Raw genomic sequence first — 26,698 nt, 5'->3', positions numbered from 1 at the left:
AATGATAGGCATAATTAAGTGGAGTTTGGACTTACGACAGTTGAATCCTTTGCCCATCTGTATAACATGGGAAAAGAAAATCAGGCTGTGCTTTGTCATTTGCAGAACTTTTTCACTGTATTCTTGTTTACACAAGTAAAAATTTGATAAAAAAAAAGAATTTTCTTTGCTCAAAATTGAAGTAGTGGGGGAATTGTGGAATCATTTCTTCATATACTTGGTGTTGACCAAAATGTGCAAATATAATCCAAGAAAAACTGGGCCCTAATTTGTGAAAAATATCATCAGATGAGGAGCAGAGGAGTGCTACATTCACACAGCAAACCATAGCCACTCATAAGAGCTAAAGAAATATATGGTCATAAGTGGCAATCATAGCAGATTTTGATTACATCTTGAAACACTAGGAGGCCTGCTACCGTCGTCATTTTTGAATTTAGCAACTTCAATGTGTTTGCATTTTCACTTGCAATACCACATTATCATTTGTTCATCCTCCATGACAGTAATAAGAGGTTTCTTCTGATCTTTCAATGTGCGGTCACCAATGTTTTAATGACCCCGTCAGAAACCGGAATTTGCTAAACTATAACTGAGTAACGTAAACATGTGCTTATATGTTTTGAATGCTGGAAAAAACTATAATGATCTTCAGGACTCCATTCCAAAATAGCCCTTCAAAATTGCAAAGTGTTATGGGAATTTACTAAATTATAACCGAGTATTGCCAATTAGGTAGTAGTAATACATACATCTGCTGAAGTCTGTTCAAGATTCTGTAGTTGGGACTAAAGAGATTTTGAGGTTGCCCTTTAATCTAATCAGGCCATATCAGTTTCCATTCTCTGAAAGTCAGAAAGAAACTGCCCTGTAAGTTACATTCTTAACACTGTCCTTGATCTTGCAGGTCTTAGGTAGCCACTGACAAACCTTAAAGTATGATTTAGTTCTTTATCATCCTTTACTATGATCTACTACGGAGAAATCACTATGTTTTGTCTGGCTAGCGGCCACCTTCGGGTTTTGGAAAAACAAGCTTCAGATCACTATGATTATAGTGATCTGAACTTCTGTTTCTGGCTCAGGATTATTGGATCTCTCTCTCTCTCTCTGTGTTTTTTTTTCCTTACAATAGAAAAGGAGACACCAGCGCTGATGACAAAGGAAGGCAACTTAGATCTTATCAGCTAACAAAGAGGAGGGAAGCCCAGGAGGAGGAGAGCCCCCCTGCTGAAGCACGAAAATCATGACCAGAACCCATGCGAGCTAGAAAGTAATCACATCGGTTGCCTTCGCGGAGAACATGCTTGAGCCTAAACTGCCAATCGGCTTGGATAAGAGCTCTAATATCAATAATAAGAGCAAGATGCGGATTGCTAGCATCAGAAGGGTCCAAAACACACGTGATCACTTCCATTGAATCCATTTCTACTTCCAAACAACTACACCCTAGCTCCTGAGCTAAATGAATGCATCAAAACGAACTTCTGTCTCTGCATCAGGATTATTGGATCTCTACATTTTTTATTTATGCATAAAAATGGACTAAAACTACTATCTTCAACAAATCAACCCTAAGATGTTGATATGGATAAGTAACTTACGAATAATTTCTAAAGGTTCGCCTGCAATTCAGCTAGGTGAAGATATGGGAAGAAGTAAACAGCTAATTTCTGGGAAGAAGCAAACAGCCAATTTCTGGGATACAGATTTATGATCGCTTAAATTATGTTTTTTTTTTCTCTGATGGAGAGCCTATAGACTCTGCTGAAAGTTCTGTTTCGTTTAGCTTCAGTCAGTGTGCATCTTGTTTAAGGAAGAAGTAATTTGTATGGATGCTATTTGAATATGTATGTTAATCTTTGCTGCATTAATAAAATCTTTCTTATCGTAAAAGAAGAGAAAAAACCAGCACAGATTTTACCAAGAAGTAGAAATGATGTGAACTTTTATTTTCACAGCTTTTCAAATATAGTTGTTCAAACGAATTTATTTGCACTACCTAATCCGGCTTCCTTCACTAGAAACAAAAACCAGAACCAAGAAACTCAGAAAACTCAACCAGGATATAAATATGCACAGAACGAACACACAGAATGACATTTTCTGTGTTCAAAATGACAACCTAGCAGTCCTGCCTACGTCTTCAAATCAGCTAAGCCCATTTTGCCATAAGCGACATGCCTCCTGCGCCGAGTAGAACAGCAATAAATGACCATGCCTGAAGCCTCATACTGTCTTGAAGTTTAGGCCCCATGAAGTCAGCAGCTAAGAGGTCCACCAGTGCCATGTAATTCAGTAATCCAGCAGATGATGCATTCAGTAATCCCACAACAATTAGAGCTGTTGGGCTGCTCTCACTGTACACATTTGACAAACCAATTCCTAGTACAATTCCAAATGGGGTTGTTGTAGAGAAGAAGAACACCAGGATTGCTTTTATCTTCATTCCATATTCAGCCTGATCACATAAATGCAATTCTTAGAGAAGTGTTCTCCTACTAGTACCAGAACATTACTGTATACGGGGTCAGAAATTTAGAGGATTTGTGACTATAAATAAATACCTGTAATATGCATCCTCCAAGACCCATTCCTTCAAAGAGTTGATGGAAGCAGAGAGCAGCGATGAGCGGCCTGATTGTGCACGGATTGTTAGAGGCACCCATTGATAAACCAATTACAACTGAGTGCACTACAATGCCGATCTCCAAAACCTGCACATGCACATGATGTAAAATCATCGTAAAAAAAAAAAAACGAAAGAGAAAATTACATTGCATTGCATTGTAGTCAATTTAAGTCTCTGCACACGCTCATAATATCTTCGAGAAAAAAGAACTCTAATCAGCGATGCTTGTGCAAATGAGAGATCTGAAGTTGGCACCAAATTTTCTCGATATTTTCACTCAATTAATCCTCAAAGAAATCGATAACAAAAATCAAATGTACATAACCTAATCATTAATACAATAATTTACGTGACAACAGTAAGTATTCATACCTGAGCTACAACACGATTCCTCAACAACATTGAATCCTTGTCATTAGCCCCGCCATTAAATCCATCGCAATGTCCAACATGTGCACCACCATTTTCAACATTCCCTAACCCTCTCTCTCCATTGTTCACTTTCTCACCGTCTACCCCACCACCCTTCCTATCAAAACCGTGCTTCTTGTAGTAACTCATCGCGAAAGAATCGATCATGAGAGTGAGTAAGGCTGACAGCATGGCAACAAAAGTGGTAAAAGGAAACTTCTTCCAAGGATTTATCGGCAAACAATCAGACATCAAGTCGTTAAAAGAGTCCGGTAACACGTGCATGTACCCCGTCGCAAGGATAACACCTGAAGCAAATGCCTTTATCACTACAAATAAATCTCTATCGGGCATGAGTGCAGGGATCGTACGTGAAAATAATGGTAAACACACCCCAATCATACTAGCAACCAAGATTGAAAAGATGGCAATTAGCTTTAGTTGTAAGGATTTGGCCTCGTCGTGGCATCCTCCTGTCGAAGAGGAATCACATTGTTGTTGCGCCGATGTTGATGCTGGCAATGTGAATGAGAGGATCAAGATTAGAGAAATGGTGATTGCATTGCTTTCTGTGAAGGATGCCATGTTGAAGTTATGAGAATATTGAAGTAAGTGAACTAAAGTGTGATATTTAAGGAAGTGTTTGTAGGGATTCAAACCCTTTATTTTAATTATAAAATGACGCAAGTGCCCTTGACTTTATGGCACCGTAGCTGGATTTATAGCTGAGACATTGTGGGTGATATTGGGCGTAGAGCTGGGTATATTTGAAAGAGGGAGGGAATTGTGACTGGCGCGTGCCTGATTATGGTCCAATTAGGTCGCGCCTGCCATTTTTCTTAGTCAAATCCCTCCAACTCATCTTTCTTTAGCTGACGTGGCTTGTTAATTTCCAAAAATACCTAGCTGGCCTAATTTTTAACATAATGATCACGACAAAAACAACTAAATGGTCTTGAAGACACCAATAACAAATTTATTGGAATGGTAAAATAGTATTATATTATTATAGTGAATAGTGATAAGTGTTCCATTCTTAATGACATCATTTTTTTAAAAAATAAATTAAATTAAATTTTAATACCATGACTACTGGTTTTGCCTGCCGTTATCTCTTCTCTTCTCTTGAAAAAATCCTCCTCCTTGCACTTGTTTCTTTTCGTTCAAGAAATTCTCTCAGCAAATCGGCAATGAAGCCTCACATATTATTACTTACAAACAATCTCCCTTTACCATCTCCAAATCTTCCCTTTGGAACAAGAAAGTCTCTCCCTCTCGCATTTCTCAGCAGAAACACTTCCATTCACTTCCCTCGCTTCCAAAACCCTAAATTTAAGGTTACTCTTCTTTCTTCCATCTTTCTCCGACTCCAAACCCTAATTTCCTATTCAATGTGTTTTTGTTTTGTTGCATAGGTTGTTGAAGCGGTGAGATTTGATTGTCCCGTAACGGACGTTACTGAATTGGAGGGCGAGGATTGTGAGTTGGTGCTTGAGACTTGCATCACGCGCACATTGCCTCCGGCATTGACGCTGGAGCGAGGGATAGAGAGCATTAAGGCTGCCGTGGATGATTTAAAGTCGAATCCTCCGTGTTCTCTTCACGGTGTTTTCAGATTTCAGGTATAAAACTACAAATCAGAATGCTATAGTTTTTATTATTTATTTTAGTTTAAATATATGTTAGACTTTTTTGTTTGACTATGCCTATGCAGGTTGCTGTGCCGCCGAGTCCAAAAGCTTTGAATTGGTTCTGCTCGCTACCGGAGTCGGATGGTGTGTTCCCTCGTTTTTTTCTAAGCAAGGAGACAGAGGATGCGTCGTGCAAAAAACTCTATTTGCATAGGACTCGTGGAGTTTTCGGGCTTGGATCAGCAATTTGCTTTGAAGCGTCCTCTTACCGTGCTCCAGAAAAGCTGAAGAGGATCAGAAGGTTAATTTCGTTTTTTGGTATTCGTAACTTCTTTTTAGTATGAATTTTTCGTTTTGATTTCAAATTGAGCATAGTGAACTCATACGTTTTGCATTTTGATCATAATTGCCTTTTGTGGTTGATGTTATATATTTAGTAACGAAGTCATAAGACAAAAATATTATATTTAAGGAGTTGGTTTGGCATCCATCCTTGTGCAACATAGGCATTATGACCCTCTTTGTTGAAAGAGGTATTTAGCTGGTCTATGATGAATGTACTTGAGGGAAAAGGAGGGGGCTAAAATGGATGTGGAACAAAATGGTGCTAAATTCTCTTTATATCATTCAAACTTTATGCTAAGAAGTTACTTTTAAGAAGATCTGTAAGCACTTTTTTTTTTTATTTGTGCTTCTACTGGAAGTAGAAGTACTTAGCTCTGGTTGTTTTTGACTGATTCGTGTGCCAACATTGTTTTTCTTAATTCATAAGGAAAAGCTAAAGGCTGCCCTTGTATTTTGTGTGCAGATATCTCTCAAGTGATTCCACCCATATAATGACTTATGGTTTTATGGATATTAAATTCAACAAGGAGTCATCTTCAATCAAGCATGAGGCTGGTTCGTTTTACTTCTTGATTCCTGAGGTATATTAGCATTCTTTTGCATGCTGGTTGGGAGACGTTGCAACTTTTCCCGTAAATTCTCTGAGATCCAATCAAGAGCATCACTAGATAGATAGTTGCATTTTTCAACAGGTTGAGTTAGATGAGCAAGAAGAAGCATCTATTCTTGTCATAACTTTGGCATGGGATGAAAATTCCTGCTGGACTTTTGAACAAGCAATTCAATCTTTTGAGTCATCCATTGACCAGGTATTCCGTGGTGTTATAGTTTGTAATTTCTTATGTTGGTACATGTGCCACATTTTGGTACAACTTGAAGAATTTGAGGAGATTCTACCAGGATAATATTAGCTGACATTTATGATTGAGTTGATCATCTAACTCTGCTTTTGTTGTTCTGGCATTGGTATCAATATCGTATGGATTATAGCCAATTTTAGTGAAATAAATTTAGTTCAATACCTTTGTTCTAAATGTTGTTATTTGTCAAGTAGCTTTTCAGATCATCTTGCTTGATTCAGTCGCACAGTTATCCAACCACTATCTGTTGTCTAATTTAAATCCTAGTGAATTTGCTAAATCTTCAAACTTTCATCTCAGAACTTAGTGTGCATATGGAAATTTGTTAATTTATTCATTGATGTACATGGTACTTTGTGGCGTGTTCTTTAGTTGCATTTAACCTCTTTGGTTCTAAGTGTGATTCATATTGAATCCTGATTTCAAGTAATGTGATCTCTTTCATCTGGAGTGTGTTCAGATAGTGTTTTCCCTCCTTTGAGTTTTCTTCCTATTTCATTCTGTACCCCTGCTTTCTTTTCTTTTCTTTTCTTTTCTTTTCAGGCCAGTTTTTGCTTTTGGCCAGACACAGATAGATGCTATTCCAAGTGCATAAAATCTACCTTCAGAAATTTCAATCTGATGGAGGCTAAAACATTCCAGATGGTATGCATTCAACAATGTTTATTGAAGTTATACAATATAGTAATTGCTTTCCTTGTTTAATGTTAGATGTAACTGATAACTTTTTTGCTTTAAATTTTGATTGTTTATTCGTGATTTGGTTTTGAAATTGGATTATCCCATGCTCATCCAGATAAATGGAGAATATATCTTTTGGCTTCTACCATGAAATCTCAGAGCTCTCAATAGGATTTGCAAAGCTGATGACTGATTTTATTATTGATTTAAAGATATGAACACTTTACAGTGTTGCAACCCTTATATGAAAACAAAAACCCAACTGAAGTAAAAAATTATAATAACTGACTTAAAATGTTGTAAAAACAAAAACCTGTATATTAAGAAAAGTGCCACAAGTGAGTACATAATGCTAAAATATCTTTACCTGCATATCCCCAGGTACAATAGTTGTCCTCAACTTTTGTTGTAGGTTGAAGTTACTCATCTTTTCATCTTTATGCATGGATGCATCGTAAGATCTTGATAAATAATTTTGCACTTTTCGTCTTTTTTGCTATGTTATCCATACAATGGCCTAAAGAAGTCTATGATATCAATTTACAATAATCTCCCTCCTCTTCTTCTATAATGAACAAAACAAGTTTATTGGCTGAAAAAAAGTGTCATGATGGCATGACAATAGCAAAGAACCATCCCTTAATTGAAAGTTCTCTAAGCTTGAAGCTTGCAGAGACTGACCATTATTTTGAGCTTAATTTTTATTAATTTAATTAGTTAGAATGGGGTGGTGAGATTTGGTGAGGTTTGAACTCTTGAACGTTTGATCATCAAGGCTTTGATATAAATCAAAGAACCATCTTAATTCAAAAGCAAGTTATTAGGTGAGGCTTCAATAGTGGTTTTATGTCCCTCTTTAACAGGCATGATAGTTTGTACTCACTTTTTACAATGTGTATACACTTGCTATATTTCTAGATTTACTGGAGTCACATTCTATAGGTTCTATCTTATTCTCAACCCTCATTTGTTATGCTCCATAGTACCTTAAATTACCTCATTCTAGTTTAGTCTATTGGTATTTTATTTTCTTCAAGGTTCAAATAGCAAGTGCAAACCAACTTTTATTGGAAACTCGCTACTCTCACCCTCAATCATAATCCCAACCTTGTTACCATGTGTTCTTTCATCTCTTAGATCACATTTATTCCATCATTTTTTTTACTCTCACTACAAATCTTCCTTTGTAATCATGTTGTATTCTTTTTTTACATCTATAAAAACCATTTGGAGATCTTTCCTCTTTTCTCCATTCTGTCACTAAACTAGTGGGTGTGAAAACAGCCTCCAGAAGTTGATACTCCATTCATAAAACCTAATTGATTCTTTGATTTCCTTCTTTTGTGTCTTAATGTATTGTTAATCATCACATATACATCTGATTTTCATAACCTTAAACGTCAGATATGTCTGTCTTTCCTCTTTTCAGTAATTCAGCAGTATGGTTTTTCAGGCTTGTACAGATGCTTTGTTTTTGGACAGAAGGGATTATCAGGCTGACACCGCAGAACTGGTATCCCCTTTTTCCTGGTAATTGTTCATCCCTTCATTTTTTCTTGATCTCTGATTTGTTTATCTGGTATTATGCAAATTTTTTTTACAAAAGCGGCACATTTACCATTGAGTGGTGAATTTGATGGTCATTTATAGACAATTTGAAATTCTTATATCTCCTAAATTTTCATTGCAGAGAAGGACCAAATTTTCCACTCAGTTTTGTTTCAGGCTTTCACCAGTGGTGGGTGTTTCAAGTAACATGGTATGTTACTGTTATGTTAGCTAATTTGAAAATTTTTTGTTGTTGAACTTGTTTGCATATTGGAGATATTTAGAGTGAGAAAACATGCTAGGAGGAGTTTCTTAACTGAGATTCAATAGGGATTTAAATGGTCACTTATATTGATATTATATTTTTTGGTTTCATTTTGGAGGGTGTGAATTCTGCTTTTTGTACTCTTAATAACAAAATATATAGTGTAGCACCTTCTGAAGGCCAAATGTGAATGTGCTGGACATGAAATTTCTCAGTTTCGTTGTCTAACTGCAGAATCACAAGATACTTCCTTTAGCTATTTTGTTGGTAATTCATCAACCTAGTGTGCTATGGCCATGCATGAGTATTCTGATTCTTGACAGAATAGAAATCATGGGTAAGTATTGGACATTATATGGCATGATAAACATCGAAAGGGAATTTCAAATTTGAGTGTTAAAAAAGGACAATTTCGTTCAAAATTAAACATATATTTGCTTAGGCCCTATTTAGTAAGCAAATCGTCAATCTAATCTATATCATGCATATTCTGTGTGTTGAAAGAATAGAAATCTTCAGTAAATATTGGCAATATATGCACATCTGATAAACATTGAAATAGAATTTCAAAAATTTGGAAGTTTTTCGGTGCTTCTTGGGTATAAAGTTCTACACCTTTATGAACCCATACAGAAGCAAAGGCAATTTAGTTCATTCTCAAAAAGAAAAAAGAAAAACGACAGACAATTTAGCTCAAAATCAAACATTTCTTTGGCCCCAGCTAAATGCATTAATTGATATATAACTGATTAAATTCAACAATGTGCTGCATACCAAAGCATTTTGAAAATTTAGAAAGAACAAGCTGGGAAATGATTGTTCAATGTATCTTTCTCTTTTGACTATCAGTTGGATGATGCTGGTGAAACAAGTTACTCTCTGCAAGATCAATCAACTATCAATGCTGTTTGGGCTTCACTTATAGTGGAAGAATGTTCTCGTCTTGGTATAATGGTGAGCAAGAATTTTCATCTGTTGAATTTCTATTTTGTTCCATGTCTGATTGATACTTTCTTTCAGTACTTTTGTGTAGCTCCAGGCTCAAGATCATCGCCTCTTGCCATCGCTGCTTCCACTCATCCCCTAACAACATGTATTTCATGCTTTGATGAGCGCTCTCTTGCATTTCATGCTGTTGGTTATTCAAAGGGGTCTCATAAACCAGCAGTCATCATAACATCATCAGGCACTGCAGTTTCAAATCTTCTTCCTGCTGTGAGTTTCATAGAAGAAGCATAATACCAGAAGCTTAATTTATTGGGAGCAAAGGGCATTTCACAGTCCAATGATTTTGCACTTATTTACTCATTTTCCTAATATGCATAAAACATGTGTTAATTCCATATCATCTTTTAGGCTGGCTCAACCTTTCAAGTTTGTGGTTGCGAGACACAATTTTTAACTGCCACACTTTGCATTAAACTTCTTCTTCTTTTTCTCTTTCTTGCATGCACAGCTTCATGAGCTATTGTTTCTTTCCAGTGTATTCCTACCTTATATTTTTAAATATTCATCTCATTTTCAGTATTATGTATGAGATTAGTTTTGACTAGCAACAACTACAGGTTGTGGAAGCTAGTCAGGATTTTGTGCCACTTTTATTGCTGACTGCAGATCGTCCTCCTGAGCTTCTTGATGCTGGGGCAAACCAAGCAATTAATCAGGTATACAATTATGAATTTTATCCAAATTTGCAATTCGCAACAGATTGTTTTTTTTTTTTTGGGTTGAAAAACTCATGCACCACATGGTTGAAATGTATGTCAGGTGAACCATTTTGGTTCTTTTGTGAGGTTCACCTTCAGTCTTCCTGCACCTACTGATAATATTCCTGCGCGGATGGTGCTTACGACAATTGACTCTGCTGTGCATTGGGCAACCTCTTTGCCATATGGCCCTGTTCATATTAATTGTCCTTTCAGAGAGCCTCTGGATGATAGTTCAGACAATTGGATGTTAAGCTGTTTAAAAGGATTGGATATTTGGATGTCTGGTGCGGAACCATTCACTAAATATATTCAATTGCAAAATTCTCTTGCATGTAAAGATGGTGCTTGTGTCCCAATGGCAGAGGTTCTTAAAATAATTAAAGGGACTGATAGAGGGCTTTTACTTCTTGGTGCAATTCACACAGAAGATGAAATATGGGCAGCGCTTCTCTTGGCTAAACACCTTAATTGGCCTGTTGTAGCTGACATCTTATCAGGGCTAAGATTAAGAAAGCTCCTTCCTTCCCTTCCTGAAATTGAAGAGAATGTTTTATTTGTTGATCATCTAGACCATGCTTTGCTGTCGGAATGGGTCAGGGGTTGGATTCGTTTTGATGTGATTGTTCAGGTATAAACGAATTGGTTATTTTTTTTATTAAGTCTACTGTGTGTGATTTTAATTCAAATTACTACCTTAGAAGTTCAAGACATCTTAAAGGAAGTTGGTTACCAAGATGATAGCAGTCAAATTTGAGTACTAAATTTACTGCATTTGATTTAATTCAAATTACTTCCTTAGAAGTTTAAGCATGAAAAAGATGTGAAATTCTGGGCAGCATCGAAAGGTGCTCTTTGATAAGTTTATGATGAAAGAGCTGGCAAGACACGAGTAAATGGTATTACTCTGAAATTCACAATTTTGCCAGTCTTATCTCACGCCACAGTTACCATTACATGTCTCCAATAAAGAAAAAGATTTTTATGCACATCTGTAATGAAAACAGTACCCTATTTGGACTTATTCTGTATGTACTGATTCCATAACAAGTTAATCCTTTTTATTCATCAATTATATCTTCTTGTTCCGAATTATATACAGATTGGAAGCCGGATAACAAGCAAGCGTGTTAGTCAAATGGTGGAAGAATGTTTTCCGTGCACATATATCTTAGTTGACAACCACCCGTGCCGTCACGATCCATCACATTTTGTAACACACAGAGTGCAGTGCTCCATTCGTCAGTTTTCTGACAGCTTAATGAAAGCTCAAGTTTCACACGGGAACAGCAAATGGTGTTGTTTTCTACAAGTTTTGAATACAATGGTATTTGATCTAACCTTATGATGCTATTTTAGTAGTTTAAACTTTCTTGTGATCTTAGTCTTCTGACAGTTTGATGATCATGTGAGTTGGTGATGCCATTGTCAACATAAGCAAATATTATAGTTAACATTCCTCATATGGCAGCATGCCATGTTTTTATTTCTTATGTTTGTATGTATGTTTTCTTATGTTTTGTCTTTTTTCTTGCAGGTTGCCTGGGATATATCATTTCAAATTAACGCAGAGAACTCATTAACCGAGCCTCATGTTGCACATGTAATTACAGAAGCTCTTTCAGCCGAGTCTGCTCTTTTTGTTGGCAACAGCATGGTAATACGCGATGCAGACATGTATGGACACAATTGTAAAACTCATGCTCATAGCATTGCACATATGATGTTAGACTCAGAACTTCCATATCTTGGGATAAGAGTGGCTGGCAACAGGGGAGCTAGTGGTATTGATGGTTTGCTTAGCACAGCAATTGGTTTTGCTGTTGGATGCAATAAACAAGTTAGTGTTTAAAATTTGTTTTCATTGCAGTAATAGTCCGTACTTTAACTCATTCAGTTCTTGAGTTCAAGCATTTATTCCTTTTCACCCTATTAGTTGATATATCTGTCTGCACTATTTTGTATTTATAATTTTCATGAACTTACATCTGTTCATACTTTGGCAATCATGTGTAGGTGCTTTGTTTGGTTGGAGATGTTTCTATGCTTCATGATACAAATGGCTTGGCAATTTTGACTCAGAGGTCCACGATATACTTTTTATTTTGTGGATTTGTGTGATTTTCTTGAGATTGATTGATGTTGTAAAAGGAATGATTTTGAAGTCCTTAAGATCTTGATGCAGCTAACTTCAATCACTGTGCTTTGAAAACCAGCATCAGTAGTCCTTGTGTGGCGTTGCAAGAGGCATGATAAACTGTGGAGGGACTAAAGTTCTACTCCACAGTATCTCAGGAACTATTCTGTTGGTTTAATAGGGCTATAGTCACAATTTAATCAAACTAGAATCTCAGGAACAATTACTCTTGTAACAATTCATGTTCAGGTGTCTTCATATATTTAGCAGCAGTTGCTTGGTTTCATTCTCAAAGTAGTCTTACAATACACCTAACTTATCATTGATGTTCTCTTGATTATCTAATTTATACTAAGCAGCACAATGTTACATGCAAAACAATCTACATGGCCAAACCCATCTAGTTTTTACAAGGATTTGACTTTCTGAAGGATGTCAATTTTTATACTAATTTTTAAAGGATTGACTTTCTGAAGGGTGTCAAGGAAACCAATGAGGATACTTGTGATAAACAATCATGGTGGAGCAATTTTCAGCCTCCTTCCTATTGCAGATAAAACTGACCCTCGAATATTGGATCAGTATTTCTACACTTCCCATAGAATATCAATTCATAAACTTTGTGCGGCACACAGGTAAAAAAATCAAACTTTAGCTGGTTGTATTTGAAATATGCTTGTCTGAGTTTGCTCCTGTCATGTATCACATGGCTTTATATGTAATCTGAATTTTTACTGGTTTATTTAGTTCATTTTAAGTATTAAAATGCCAAGAGATTTTCTTGAAATAGTGATGGCCATATGGTTCATATGTGACATGAAATGAAGTTCTGAAATATTATGGTCATGCCTTAATAGTCTCAAATTTATCTAATTTTGTGTCTGAGAAATGAAGTTCTTGCTTCTCTAAGATTGGGGGTATCACTTTTTTGCCTGTTTCTTCATACAAATTGCCAAGTGTATCTCTATATTTTTTTCAAATCTTGAAATGACATTTTGTTGAATATACCATTGAAACTGTGTGTGTGTGTAAATGGTTTTTTTTTTAAATGCAATTTAAATTCACTAAATGGCACGCAGTGTGAGACATTTACTAGTGAAGACGAAGGTGCAACTTCAAGAAGCTTTACTTAAATTTGAATATGAGAAGACAGATTGTGTAATTGAAGTGGAGAGCAGCATTGGTGCCAATTCAACCTTCCACAGGTTGAAGTTTGCTTTGTGATTGTCCTTTTTAGAAAAATTCAACATCTAATTCCTTGTGCAGTCCAATGACAAATGGTTCTTCTTTCAGTACTTTAAGAAAATCTGCACAGCAAGCAGCAGATCATGCTTTAAGCATTCTCTCAAGGCTTTCTGTTCGAGTTTCCATTTCAGATGGGTTATTTCTCTGCAAGATCCATAAAATGGATTTTTCACTGTACAGGTTAGGCTTTTTTAAGACGAATAAATATTTTAAATTGCTTCCACATCATGAACTTTACATTATTAGGCTGCAAGTTTCTATTATTTTGTTTGACAGAATTCAACTCTGTGCTCCTCCTACCTCGAGCTCTGTTGATCATCATCAGAATGAGTTCCATAGGGAAGGTTATATTTTATCCGTGTCTCTCGAAGATGGAAGTGTTGGGTATGGTGAGGTTGGTTTTGGGTTTAACTTTTCAGTTCTTGTTCAACTATTATTTTTTCCCTTGTTCTTCTCCTATTGGGCTCCATGTGAAAATCTCTACATGTGACATTCGTAAGATTGTATTCCTGATGTTTCCATTTCATGCTGCTTTGTTGCTGTTGTTTACACAAAAATTTCGGTGTTTTCACTACTCTAATTGAATGTATAGTATATTGGTTAACATCTCATTTATCTGAGGTTGAATTATTAGGAGGAATGTGAATGGTTAGCATATAGTACTTGTGTCTAATATTGCTAAAGTTTAGTTGTGCAGAATTGGTGGATTGTGGTCATTGAAAGATAATGTTGAGCAATATGATCATTTCAATGGTGATAAATTTTCAGTCAATGAGCAATTGATTATGAATTTCAGTTTTGCTATCTCCTTGTGACTCAGTGAAGTGCAAGTCATCTAATTTTGGGGAATTGTAGTGTATTTCAGGCACTTGAAATTAGAAAACAAACGCATTAAAAGATTTCTTTTCCTTACTGTAAAAAAGCAAACCAAAGATTTCTACTCATAACATAAATAAGTGGACCTGCCATGTAGTTTATTTAGACATTTAGAGTGATGGTTACAATGCTGTATAAAATATGGCATGAGAAATCATACATTGATTTGGATTCATCATGTCCTTAATGGTTTTTTCCTGGCTCTTTGGCCAGTTTGATGCTATAAAATGTATTCAAAATTTATAAGCGGTATACATCTCTCTTGTGAAACCTAGTAAACTATGCCAGTTCAATTTTCCTTTCTTGAGATTGACATTTGACACCTGGAAATAGCACAATTTTCTAGAAACTTGCATATTGTATGGGCGAGAAAGCCAGAGGGGAGAAATATTGTAATTGGAGGAGCATGCATGTTTAGCTTTCCTTTTTGTTAGGTGAACAGAGTTGGAACACAAAATTATATCTTAGGTATGATTGCAAACAATGTCAATACCCCTTCCCCCTCTCGAATATGGTTTTTTCTTAATTAAAATTTCTCAACTCTTTTGACATTCATACAAGTCCCTTATCCTTTGGCGTTTCTGTACCTTAAAAGAAAGAAATGTTAAATGTAAAATATTGTCCTTTATTTCTGTAACCTTTTCCAAATTTGAGGATTACTTTATCCTTTGTTACTGTCATTGAACAGGTTGCACCTCTTGAAATCCACAAAGAAAATCTGGCGGATGTAGAAGAGCAGCTTCTATTTCTTCTTCATGTCATTAAAGGAATCAAGATTAATGTTTCCCTTCCCATTCTGAAAGGCTCTTTCACTTCTTGGATATGGAGCAACTTAGGAATTATGGTAGGTATATATATCTCCAATTTCTATGCACATATGTGCATGCCTAGTGCATTTAGTTTCAAGCAAACCAGAGGGAAAAGGTTATGAGATGTATGTCATGGTCCTTCCGTGGTAGGCTAATGCACATTTGATCCATTGTTGTTACTCAGGAATGTTCAATCTTTCCAAGTGTTAGATGTGGTCTTGAAATGGCTATCTTGAACGCCATAGCAGCAAGTCAAGGTTCCAGTTTTATAAGTATGCTTCAACCTTGGATGATAAATGAGGAAATTTATGAAAAGTCAAGCGTTAAGATATGTGCCCTTATTGATTCTAACGGGACTCCCACTGAGGTTGCTTATATTGCTTCCTCACTTGTTGAAGAAGGATTCACTGCAATAAAACTCAAAGTAAGTCGTAGTGGAACTGCTAGAATGCTGTCAATAACTACAAAACTTTTCAACTTTTCACAAAGCTAATTTTGCTTCATATTATTATATTGTTATTGGTAACTCAATTTAGATTACCACTAGCTTACAAGCTTGAATTTCTTTCCTAACAGGTTGCACGTCGGGCAGATCCCATTCAAGATGCTACAGTTATATGCAAAGTACGAAAGGAAGTTGGTCCATGTATTGAACTCCGTGCGGATGCCAACAGAAAATGGACCTATGAAGAAGCTATCCAGTTTGGCTTCCTTGTAAAAGATTGTGACCTACAATATATTGAGGTATAATTTACAGGAAACTGGTGAATGATCCATGCTGCTTCGTTGTCCTGAGGATTTAGCAGTTTAGTTCATGATACTTTGTACAAAACTCCTTGGGATATCTCTGTGCAAAGTTTAGTCACTATTGCCAATTTAACAATATGTTTCTTTCAATACATTCAATTTGGACCTTAATGGTGCTTATTAACAAGCTATCCATAGGTAATATTTGTACTTTTTTTTACTGAGTAATTTCCATATTTCAGGAACCTGTTGAGAATGTTGATGATATTGTGAAGTTCTGTGAAGAAACTGGCTTACCTGCAGCTCTTGATGAAACTATCGACAATTTTCAAGAAAGTCATCTTAAAATGCTTGCGAAGTATACTCACCCTGGAATAGTTGCTGTGGTTAGTGGTGCTGAATATTCACTTTATCTTGATTATCATTCATGTGGAAGTAGAGATACTGGTAGCTTAGCTTTACTGAGATGAAGCACTCACTTGAGAAGTTTAGGCAGATGATTTGTAGACATGAAATTAACCCGGCCAGATATGTTTGATAGTATTGAGAACAATATATATTCATTAATAATAGGCTGTATTTGCAACAATATCAATTACAGGTTCAAATTAGTTTATGATGGCGGAATGAAAAGCTTTGAAAGACTGACTGGCAGCATTATGAGAGCATAGTTGTTTTTTAGACTGTTTTATGACTGTCATCCTTGTCTTTATCGTGATCCTCATCATTGCTGTCACCAATATTTTATCCACGATTATTAGTATCTGCTGTTGAAAATTGATATTTTTGTTATTTTTAACATTTATATTTGGAAACAAAACCATTTATACAACTTTAAATCAGATGAATGCACTGAAAGTCCTCAGAGACAATGTAATATCTTAGTTTCATTCTGTATGGGTGTCTTACCCAGAATTCTACAATAAATCGAAGCTAGTTTATTGGTTAGATCCTGAAGTGAAATTGTTTTATGGTTCTGTTAGGTTATCAAACCAAGTGTTGTTGGTGGGTTTGAAAAGGCAGCATTAATTGCACGATGGGCACAGAAGCATGGAAAAATGGCTGTTGTTAGTGCTGCATTTGAAAGTGGCTTAGGTTTGTCAACTTATATTCTATTCTCCTATTACCTGGAGCAGCTGAATGCTGTTTATACAGTTATGAACCGTGAAACCAGGCCATCTATAGCCCATGGTCTTGGAACTTATAGATGGCTTAAACAAGATGTCACAGCTTTACCTCTTGGGATTCATTATGATCCATGTAAAGGCTTTGTCGGAGCATCTGTTGCTGCTTCCATTCAACTCCTACAGAACTTTCAAGTCAATAACAATGTTATTCACAAAACTTTTAATGAAGAGCAAGTTCATAGATATCATTTGACAGTGAATTCAAATAATTTTTCCTACTCCATCAAAGTTCATGAAGTTGGACAAGAAAGCAATGTAAGTACAGGAGCCTCATGATTTCATGTCTCACATGGCTCTTATTTTTTTTTTACCCTCTTAAAAATTATGTTTGGGCTGTTTTTAGTGTTCTCTTTACTGAGGTGGCATCTTCAATCTTGAGTTATGAGCTGCTTTGTGTTACGTGTGTGGTTGTCTGCTATTTGAAAATTTCCATACCATTGTTTTCTCTTTTTATGGTTTCATTCCAATTATCAAGGCATTAATGTAGGCTTGTACATTGCCTTCAATTTATCCATGTATCAGTGCCGACTCTGGCATTATTTTTCCTTGCAGGATAATGTTGTTATATTTCTTCATGGATTTCTTGGAACTGGTGAAGATTGGGTCCCCATCATGAAGGCCATCTCAAGATCAGCAAAATGCATTTCAATTGATCTTCCGGGACATGGGGGATCAAAAATACAAAATCATGGTAGTAAGGGAGCCCAAGAGGAAGCAACTTTGTCAATTGAAATAGTTGCAGATGTATTATATAAGTTGATTCAAGGCATAACTCCTTTTAAGGTTACCCTGGTTGGATATTCTATGGGAGCTAGAATTGCATTGCACATGGCAGTAAGGCTTAGTCATAAGGTATACTCTTGTTATTGGAGATTTCCTTCCATTTGAGCTGAGGATTTTGTGGTTATATAGTTGACAAATGTAAACATATATTTCACAGATTGATGGAGCTGTTATAATATCTGGTAGCCCTGGCCTGAAGGATGCAATGGCAAGAAAAATCCGTCAGGCTAAAGATGATTCTAGGGCAGACTTCCTTGTTGCCTATGGTTTAGAACTCTTTCTTGATTCCTGGTATGCTGGAGAGCTCTGGAAGAGGTGATTTGTTTTTTGCTCTTTACAGTATCAACTTTTTATGCCTCCCTCATCCTTAAGGGCTCTATGCTTTCATCAATTATAATCTGAATAGAACATTTGTATTTACAGCCTGAGAAGTCATCCCCATTTTAAGGAAATAGTTGCCGGCCGCTTGGTGCACAAGGATGTCCGAAGCCTTGCAAAAGCTCTGTCAGGCCTCAGCACTGGGAGCCAGCTGTAAGTTAATCTGGACATTTTCCTTTTTAATGAATGATTGAGTCTACTTGTGAATTTATTTTCTTGCTTTTTATCATTTGATGATAGAATGCTGTGTTTCATATAATGTAAACCAACACAATGTAAATCTGGCTTCAGTGCTATGGGAATCAGAGAAGCAGAGCCTTGTTTGGAAGCCAAGCTCCACAGTTGTATGTTAGAAGATAATCATTGAGCTTATGCTTTTTTCCGTAGAAATAAACCAGTGATCTATTAGAAAATCTTATCCTTTTGTCCCTTTGCTATACCATGGTTGATCAACATCTTGACTTGGATGGGCTCTTAGTTTATTTCATATGAATATCTGAAAGAAATTCTTTGAGTACTTTATTAGGTTTCATGAAAACAGAAATTCATTCTTGATTTTTCTGTGTGAAAATCAATTGCACGGAGAATTGATTCCTCCCAAAATTTAGCATTTGAAAACATTGCTATATGAGATCTGAGCCTTGATTTGACAACTAAGGTGTGTAGATGAAGTCTTGATTCCTTAAAAATAAAATTCAATGTAGGATAACCCTCTATATTGATCTGGACATTTCTCAGCAGAAGAGTCTTCTCTGTGATTTTTCTACATTTAAGTTTGGTCAATTGCAGGAAGGTCCTCCTGTAACCTGTATTATATTCCAATCTGAAATCTTTAGAGCTCTGTTATATTATGTAGCCCTACTATTATCACAACTTCTATGTGTTTTGGAAGTCAACTTGTGTCCTTGTCTAATGTGTACTGACTATTGTCTGGCATTTTTCATGGATACCCTTTTTTATGCTTATAGTTGGCCAATTGTTAGAAATGTAAACTTATAGTTAAGGTCTCTGACCTTGCTCAACTTTAGACCCTTTTAAAATGATTGCTAAATTGTAGGTCAGGTTATTGTTGTTTGAACTCTGGAACTTGAAGGTATTTGACTCAGGAATAGAAATGTCTCACACTTAAAGGTGACTGAGTACAAGTAATGAAGTGAAATATGAAAAACTTAAACTGTACCAACGTAGATAGAAACACAAACAAGAAGACAACAAGGTATAAAGATATAATTGAAGCCGAATAGGGTAGTCATAGACAACACTAATTCATAATTTTATTGCTAAATATTTCTTTTCAAGTAGTTTGCCTTTCTAGAAGGTTTACAACTCCTTTAATAAGCTTAAAAACTTGCATAGACTAACAATGAAACCTGAAATTAAAAGAAAAGTAATAAAAATCCTAGAAAGGCTAGGAAAAAATATCCTAAACAAAGCCCGAAAAATAATAAAAGAGCTCTAATCCAAATGGAAAAAAAAATCATAAATCAATTAGGAAAATATAGTAAATCCTAAACACTAAATTATAGACCTTATTTGAAGGCCTTTACAAACTCTAATGGGTATGATATTTTAACCTCTAAAGGAAATAAGGTCGCTGGAATCGTTTTGCATAATGCCACCCCAATCCAACAGTCGAATTGAAAGTTATGCTCATTAGTATAAAGTTGCATATTAGGAAGAAAAAAGAACTCCTGCATCATGTACCTTCTCTAATTCTGTCACTTTACCCGTTCCTTGGTGCTCTGTAATCAGCTTGATCCCTTTTATCTGAAGAATGCCCATTGGAAGATGAGTCAACTTGTCAAAACAACTTGATAGCATGAGTTATTTGTACTTGAACCATGACAGCCACTCTGGAACATAAATTTCTTAACAGATGAGTTATTGTTAGAACCAGTTGAATTTTGCTGTCTCAAGTTAATTTTAGTCATTGGTTTTTCTTTCCTTATCCTCAAACAATAGGCCATTGTGGGAAGACTTGAAGCGATGCGATTTGCCCCTTTTACTCATTGTTGGAGAGAAAGATGCGAAGTTCAAGTCAATTGCTCAAAAAATGTTCCATGAAGTTGTCCAAGATAGGAAAGGTGAAGACCGCAGGGGGAACAATATTTGTGAGATACTTGAGGTTCCCAACTGTGGTCATGCTGTTCATTTGGAAAACCCTCTTCCTATTATTAGTGCCATGAGGAAATTTTTGACCAGAGGAAGGAGTCCTCAGAGCACAACAGTAAAATGCTGTGATGCTCTACCCGGTAACAGCAGATGACTGACCCTGATCCAAATATGGCCATTGGTGGTGAAGCCTCTTTATCTAAGAAATCCACGGTCCAGGCTTTGATGCATGCTCTAAAGATATTCTGAAAACAACTGAAATGATTGTTGTAATTAGGGTATAGTTAAAGATTTGATCCGATAGAGAACACTACATTAGTGGTGCAACTCTTATGAGCAAAGATGAGAGAGTTGGGGTTGGTGCGACCGTGGAAACGTGAATCTTTTTGTTTTCATTTTGAATTGTTTTGTTGCTGAAATACGTTAACAGGGAAAAAAGAGGTCTTCGTGAAAACCTAATCTTGGAGGCGAGGCTTGATATTTCATTTGGTCATGATGCAAATAATCAAAGATTCAATCCAATTAGTTAGAAAATTTGAGTAATGAGCTGTTGGGCTTTTCTCCTCTTTTTTCAATTCTGTAACTGGATATGAGTGCTAGTTCAAAATCGTTAGTTGAGTTTGGATATGGAATGTCTGAATTGACATATACCTACCCGTCGCTATCGGCATGGTCATGAAACATACCAAATGGGAGAGGCGGCGTGAAAGAACTCCAATTTTGAAGGCTAGAAAAACTAAGCGGAAAGTGATTTTAATAGCCACGCTTCTTTTTTTTTTGTGTTTGTTGTCAATAAATTAATCAGCAAAAAAAAATGGATTTGATTTTTAAAAAAGTGTTTTTTTAGACTGAAAATATTTTTTAAAAATTATGAAAAATTTAAAAATATTATGTTATTTATTAATTATATTAAATTTGATCCTTAAATTTTTTATTGTTATATATTTTGTTTTGAATTTTTTTTTTAATTTTATCCTTTAGAATTTGATTTAATTTAATTTTTATATCAACTTTAATCCTTATTTTTATGATTGTTATTTGTTTTTTACTTATTATTAATTAAAATTTTTTATCTATTAGATTTGATTCTTATTATTGTTATTTATTTTATTTGAAATAATTTATAAAATTATAATTTTTTTTAATTTCATCATTTTCAACTTTTTTATTGATTAGATTTGATTTTTATTATTTTAATTATTATTTATTTTATTCGAGATAATTTATGGAATTAGATTTTTAAAAAAAATTTATTTTCATTCAACTTTTTATTTGTAAGATTTGTTTCTTATAATTTTAATAAACTTGAAAAAAATTATTAATAATTTATTTTTTAATTTATTTTTCATGATATATTTAAACACCAAAAATTATTTTTTAATTTATTTTTCATGATATTAATAAAATATTAAAAAATAATTTGTTTTTTAAAAAATTTAATTTTTTTTAAAAATTACTTTTAAAAAAAATTTAATTACTTTTAAAAAAAATTTAATTTTCAGCAACAAAAGGCTAAAATATTGTGATTTCACCATTTCGTTTTCAGTTTCTCAGACTATGGTCCGCCAACATGCGTTGACAACTCACCATCCTGTCATCCCGTCTGCTAGGAGCCAGAAAGCTTTCCAAACAGATGATATTGATTGCGATATTCCCTTTTCATTTACCTAATTGTAGTCCTTTTTATTATTATTTCTTCTATTTTATTTCTGATAGGCGGGATAATCTTTTTTTTTTTTGGGTAAAAAACAAAAAGATATGCAAGGTTTTCAAATATATTTTTGTTTTAAAAAAATATAATTAAAAATTAAAAATCTCATGAATACATTTAATTAAATACATTGAGAATTATCTACGATAACAAATATAAAAAACAAAATGTAAATATATTTATTCAACTTATCTTATGGCAAATCAAATTATTTTTTTCTAGTATTAAAAAAATAATTTGTAGGTATTATTAATAAGTTTTTTGACATTGAATAATAAATATAATTATGAATAAAAAAATTTGATACTTATATATAATAAAAATTATGTGTATTAATAAACATATATAAGTTTTTAAGTTAATTTCTAGCGTAGAGTAAAATAATATCACAATTGCTACTTTTTCGTCTTTAAACAATGTTTTTAATGATTAAAGATACTTATCTAAATCAGCTTCTGCAATTATAGTTTGTCTTGCGTACAGATAAAATATAAAGCATAACTTAAGAACTTAATAATTATAATTTTTCTTTTGCTGAAAATGCCAGTGTTTGGTACAGGAGGACCTCCCTGAAGGAAAAAGACCCAAATGCCCTTGAGATATTTCAGACAGAGGTTGTGCTTCGAAGAGCAAGTACTGAAGAATGTCCCGCCTGATGGATAGCATACAGAAGAAAATGGATGGCAGCATAAAAAGGTATGTTATCTGTATTTACGCAAAGAACTACACTGATTTAAGCACAAGCGAGCGTTCACTCTCGAAAAGTTTGCTGCTGTGTTTTTTCGGAGGCTAGTCGATGCCAGTCATTAGATCTAACCCAGTGCCAGCTCATTCAGAAAAATTATCATTATCATTATTAATTTTTATTTTTTTCACGGAAGGCCATTAATTTCTTTTCTAAAAATCTTTATTCCACTTGGACATTATTAAATCGAGAATCCTAATCCATGAAATAACTTTTTTAGCAGATATTATCGTATTGCGATACGTTTGTGATAAACTAACTATAAAGGTATTTGGCTTGGAGATATGAATGGTTTTTCTTAATAGAATTCACATTAAAAAAAAACATATATTTTTTGTTTTTATAAAATATAATTTATACTTTTAAAAAATTCTACCTTTAAAAAAGATCAAACACACCTCCGAATCAAACCCCCCTTATATATCACCCGCAGCCATCATTTTCATATCTAGTCGTTGTTTTATCTGAAACGTGGACTGAGCTTTATTGAGTCTAGCTGGCGCTCTACCGTACATTTATTCCAGAACTTCGAATTGCAAGTACTTCACTTCTAGAACTTAGCAACTATACTGCACGGTCCAGTGGTAGCCAGTGTCCCATCTCCAATTACCGTGCGATACCGACTGGATCCATCCTTGGATCATATTGGATTTCCACACCTTTTAGGGCTTGACTACTCATAACAAGAAAGAAGAGAAGATGCTTTACGCAATCCATTGAAACCAGAGTCAATTTTCATAGTAGCCACAGACCAGGGTTCTTTACGGATCATACGGGGCTAGTTGCTGGTAGGATCAACTCACCAAGTGAACCCAGCTTCTAGGCTTGTAATTTCATACTTCCGTCCGAGATTTTCTATCTGCCTGATTAACCTGAAACTCTCCTTAATCCCCATCACTCTGCTCTTATTTAAACCGTTATATCAAGCTGTTCTTAGCGACCCCATTCCCATTTCTCGATTGCATTAGCAGAGGTTTGAGGTTCGTTACGGTTAGGAAACATGCTCAAGTGCTTGCTCTTTCTTGTTTCACATTTGCCCGTTCTTTCTTTGAATCCTAAAACACGGCATGATGATCCAGATCATGATCTTGAATCCAGCCCAGACCAATCCACGCAAGCGAATGACTCGGATCAAACCAGATGCTGCCATGATATCCAACTAAACTCGATCATGATATCCAACACCTCACCTGACCCTTCAGCTTCTTCGGTAGAAACAGCAAGAGTTGAGTTAACCACCACCATTAATTCTCCATCATTCTCTACTTCGACTCAAACATCAACACAAGAAAACCTCGCAACTGAGAATCAGCCTTTCCATCGAATAATCGAAACACTTAGACAGCAGGAACTAGGCAGGCATGTATTAATCCTAGCAGTTCCCATGACCATCGGCTTGTTCTCTGTAGACAAACTGGTTAACGAGCCTTTAGCACTGCGCGTGATGGCGATTGCTCTTGCTTTAGGCTTTGTGGGGATTTGGAATGGTATTTTGCTCCGAACAACTTGCAATGAAGCATCAAACATCATTGAATTGCTGGGGATAGCATTCATGTTGTTAGCATTTTTTGGATTCATTGCTTGTTTTTCACCGGAGAGTCTTATTTGGATCCCCTACCTTTGCTGGGTTCTATCACTTCTTCCATTTGTGATTGCCCTCTGCTCCACGGGGAGGGCCAGCAAAGATAGGGATTCCAACAACAGACAACCTCGTCCACCCTCGTGTGATGTATGATTGGATTAGCTGTAAAAAACTAAGCTAAATCATACCTATTGTTGATTACACTCGAGTGTAATATATATATATATTTGAAGTAACCTCTGTATTAGTTCTCTGTAGTTCATGAGGTTGCAGGATTAATGTGTATTGCGTGGGGATAATTGGGATGGCATTGAAAGATTCATTACGACAATTTAGCATGTTTTATTATTTCTTCATACAGTAATGTTGGTCAATAAAATCTGGTATATTTCACTGCCAGTATATATTGCTAATAACTCTATTTTTAAAATTCTCTCATTATTTTACACCGTAAATGGAACTTTATTTTCTAGAAAAAAGCAATTACATACACAACTTCTTGGATAAACCTCTTAAATAAAATCTATATGAGAACAATGCATGAGATGAGAAGTTATTTTACACATTAATTCATTGGCAAAATAATTTGAAATTTCTTTGTTAGGTAACTTTGAAATTTGAATCCATGAAATTAAAGCCTTATCTTAGTGAGTGCTCTTTTTGGACAATGTTATCGATTTTTTTTTAGATTTTATTTGTTCACTGTATTTTTTATTTTATTTGATTAAATACTTTTTGATATTTTATTTTATTTTCATGGCATTATTTTTTATAACATTAGATGATGTTTTTTTTCCCGCAGCCCTCCACAATTGTTTTGGATCATAATAAAAAAAAAATCTCATGTTAAAAAAAATCTTGATATAAAAATATGTTGGTAATGGCTACACTTTTTTTCAAAAAAACAAATATCTTGCTTACAGTGGAATGCGGGTCAAGTAGCTAATAAAAAATTTATTCAATTTAGTGAAGTCTATAATTTGGATTGTAGGATAATCATAACCAATCCAGTATAGCATCGTTTTTATATTTTTTAAAAAATATTATTATCTTAAAATTTGTTTAAAAGTTAAGTTATATTTTTACCAGTTATTTAAGTTATTTTTAGATATATAAAATCAATCAATTCACGTCGAGTAAACTCACATAAAATTAAATTAAAAAGTCAAGCTAAACAAGAAAATAAATTAAAAAGTTTTAAAATCAATCCGTTTAAATGGGTTTAACAATAATGTTAAAAGAACATAATCCTTGCTTTCAGCATTATTTTTTACATTTAAAAAAATTCATCCAACTTGCGACCAAGCGTTTCATTCTAGAATTTGTTTGCATCTAAGGGAGAACAAGGTCTGAACTGCATTGATTATTCATCCAATTAAGAGAGATATTTTGCTTGTTCCGCAATTTATTCTTTCAATTCATCTATAGAAGAGAAGAGGATAACTAGTAGTGAGTACAAATTAAGGCTCGATTTCTTCAGAAAACTAATATTATTGTAAAGATACTTTGCACGTCTCATGCCCATCTGGAATCATCGCTTCAGTTGTCTAATTTATAGCTGGATTGAAGCAGGTGACCGGGAAATTACCTCTTTACCACAGATGCACTCGCCGTCAACGCACTTGTAGGGGAACCCCTGACACACCGAGCTGCAGTCAATCATCCGAGGACAGCGAGCTGGTGCCCTTGCATCTGCTCCTGGCATCTTCAACAACGTACCTGCTCATTTTATTATGATGTATATGCAATCAGTGCTTGCCGTGTGAAAAACAACAAGAAGAATGAAGTAATAATACTCGAGCATGTGAAACAAGTGGCTAACCAGTTGTGATGAGAAAGAAGATGACCGAGAGACTCAATTTCATCGAGGTATTTTCCATTGTTCGTGCAGAGGAATTGCATCATGGTGGAACTAATTTATAGCAGAGTGAACAATCTCCTTTGCGTATTTCTGTAGATAAATTTCCTTGTTTGGACTGAAACGGTGGCCTCAATTAGGTATACATGTAAGGTAATGCTAATTTTCCCGTTTCTGGATTATATAGCCGATAGGGACCTTCCAATTCAAAAAAAAAAAAAAAACCTTCCTTCTATGCGCTGCTGGATGAGATATTAAATCTATAAATGGATTGTTGGATATTCATGTAAATTTCGGATTTCATGAGATTTGTTGCCTTGGCTGTGAAATCACATTGATATTCGTAGGACCTGCCTAGTTAAGGTTTAGCTTTGTTAGATAATACACACACACTCTCTAAACTTGTATGTTTAGATTGATTGATTCTTTGATAAATTCTTTGGATGATT

General features: G+C 35.0%; 2 protein-coding genes and 1 long non-coding RNA gene across 8 annotated transcripts; 1 reads left to right on the top strand and 2 right to left on the bottom strand.

The window, feature by feature from the left end:
• Positions 1-1,929: 1,929 nt before the first annotated feature.
• Positions 1,930-3,628, bottom strand: LOC133695910 (fe(2+) transport protein 1-like). The gene is made up of 3 exons (XM_062117884.1): positions 3,005-3,628; positions 2,568-2,717; positions 1,930-2,461 (listed from the first exon to the last, which is right to left on the bottom strand). The coding sequence occupies exons 1-3, from the start codon at positions 3,626-3,628 to the stop codon at positions 2,156-2,158; spliced, it is 1,080 nt and encodes a 359-aa protein (XP_061973868.1). The 3' UTR covers positions 1,930-2,155.
• A 485-nt stretch (positions 3,629-4,113) lies between these two features.
• LOC133697153 (protein PHYLLO, chloroplastic) lies at positions 4,114-20,807 on the top strand. 6 transcript variants are annotated; one of them, XM_062119545.1, is made up of 28 exons: positions 4,114-4,380; positions 4,459-4,665; positions 4,758-4,975; positions 5,483-5,600; positions 5,712-5,828; positions 6,423-6,524; positions 8,014-8,073; positions 8,251-8,319; positions 9,223-9,327; positions 9,394-9,588; positions 9,939-10,037; positions 10,141-10,710; positions 11,182-11,406; positions 11,617-11,919; positions 12,096-12,163; positions 12,693-12,851; positions 13,296-13,421; positions 13,510-13,641; positions 13,738-13,855; positions 15,026-15,181; positions 15,331-15,570; positions 15,723-15,890; positions 16,136-16,279; positions 16,877-17,335; positions 17,633-17,932; positions 18,021-18,178; positions 18,287-18,394; positions 20,204-20,807. In XM_062119545.1, the coding sequence occupies exons 1-28, from the start codon at positions 4,129-4,131 to the stop codon at positions 20,505-20,507; spliced, it is 5,280 nt and encodes a 1,759-aa protein (XP_061975529.1). In that variant the 5' UTR covers positions 4,114-4,128; the 3' UTR covers positions 20,508-20,807. The 6 variants fall into 6 exon arrangements, with proteins under 6 accessions (XP_061975529.1, XP_061975528.1, XP_061975530.1 ...); XM_062119544.1 differs by having other exon boundaries at positions 8,014-8,090; positions 8,256-8,319; XM_062119546.1 differs by lacking the exon at positions 20,204-20,807 and adding an exon at positions 18,533-18,680 and having other exon boundaries at positions 8,014-8,090; positions 8,256-8,319.
• A 4,947-nt stretch (positions 20,808-25,754) lies between these two features.
• LOC133696150 (uncharacterized) lies at positions 25,755-26,425 on the bottom strand. The gene is made up of 2 exons (XR_009842629.1): positions 26,214-26,425; positions 25,755-26,110 (listed from the first exon to the last, which is right to left on the bottom strand). It is a non-coding gene; the product is annotated as an uncharacterized LOC133696150 (long non-coding RNA).
• Positions 26,426-26,698: the final 273 nt, after the last annotated feature.

The sequence above is a fragment of the Populus nigra genome, chromosome 6, assembly GCF_951802175.1.
Source record: "Populus nigra chromosome 6, ddPopNigr1.1, whole genome shotgun sequence".
Lineage (NCBI taxonomy): Eukaryota > Viridiplantae > Streptophyta > Magnoliopsida > Malpighiales > Salicaceae > Populus > Populus nigra.
The sequence above is the reverse complement of the archived record's forward strand: the minus strand, read 5'-3'. Positions and strand labels throughout refer to the sequence as shown.

Excerpts from the sequence above, each read along its gene's own strand:
- LOC133695910 (XM_062117884.1), bottom strand. The coding sequence starts at position 3,628 with ATGGCATCCTTCACAGAAAGCAATGCAATCACCATTTCTCTAATCTTG. Across the intron at positions 2,718-3,004 it reads GGAATCGTGTTGTAGCTCAG|GTTTTGGAGATCGGCATTGT; the intron begins GTATGAATACTT and ends GTGCATGTGCAG. Across the intron at positions 2,462-2,567 it reads TTGGAGGATGCATATTACAG|GCTGAATATGGAATGAAGAT; the intron begins GTATTTATTTAT and ends TTATGTGATCAG.
- LOC133697153 (XM_062119544.1), top strand. The coding sequence starts at position 4,129 with ATGACTACTGGTTTTGCCTGCCGTTATCTCTTCTCTTCTCTTGAAAAA. Across the intron at positions 8,091-8,255 it reads CTGGTATCCCCTTTTTCCTG|GACCAAATTTTCCACTCAGT; the intron begins GTAATTGTTCAT and ends ATTGCAGAGAAG. Across the intron at positions 13,642-13,737 it reads ATGGATTTTTCACTGTACAG|AATTCAACTCTGTGCTCCTC; the intron begins GTTAGGCTTTTT and ends TTTGTTTGACAG.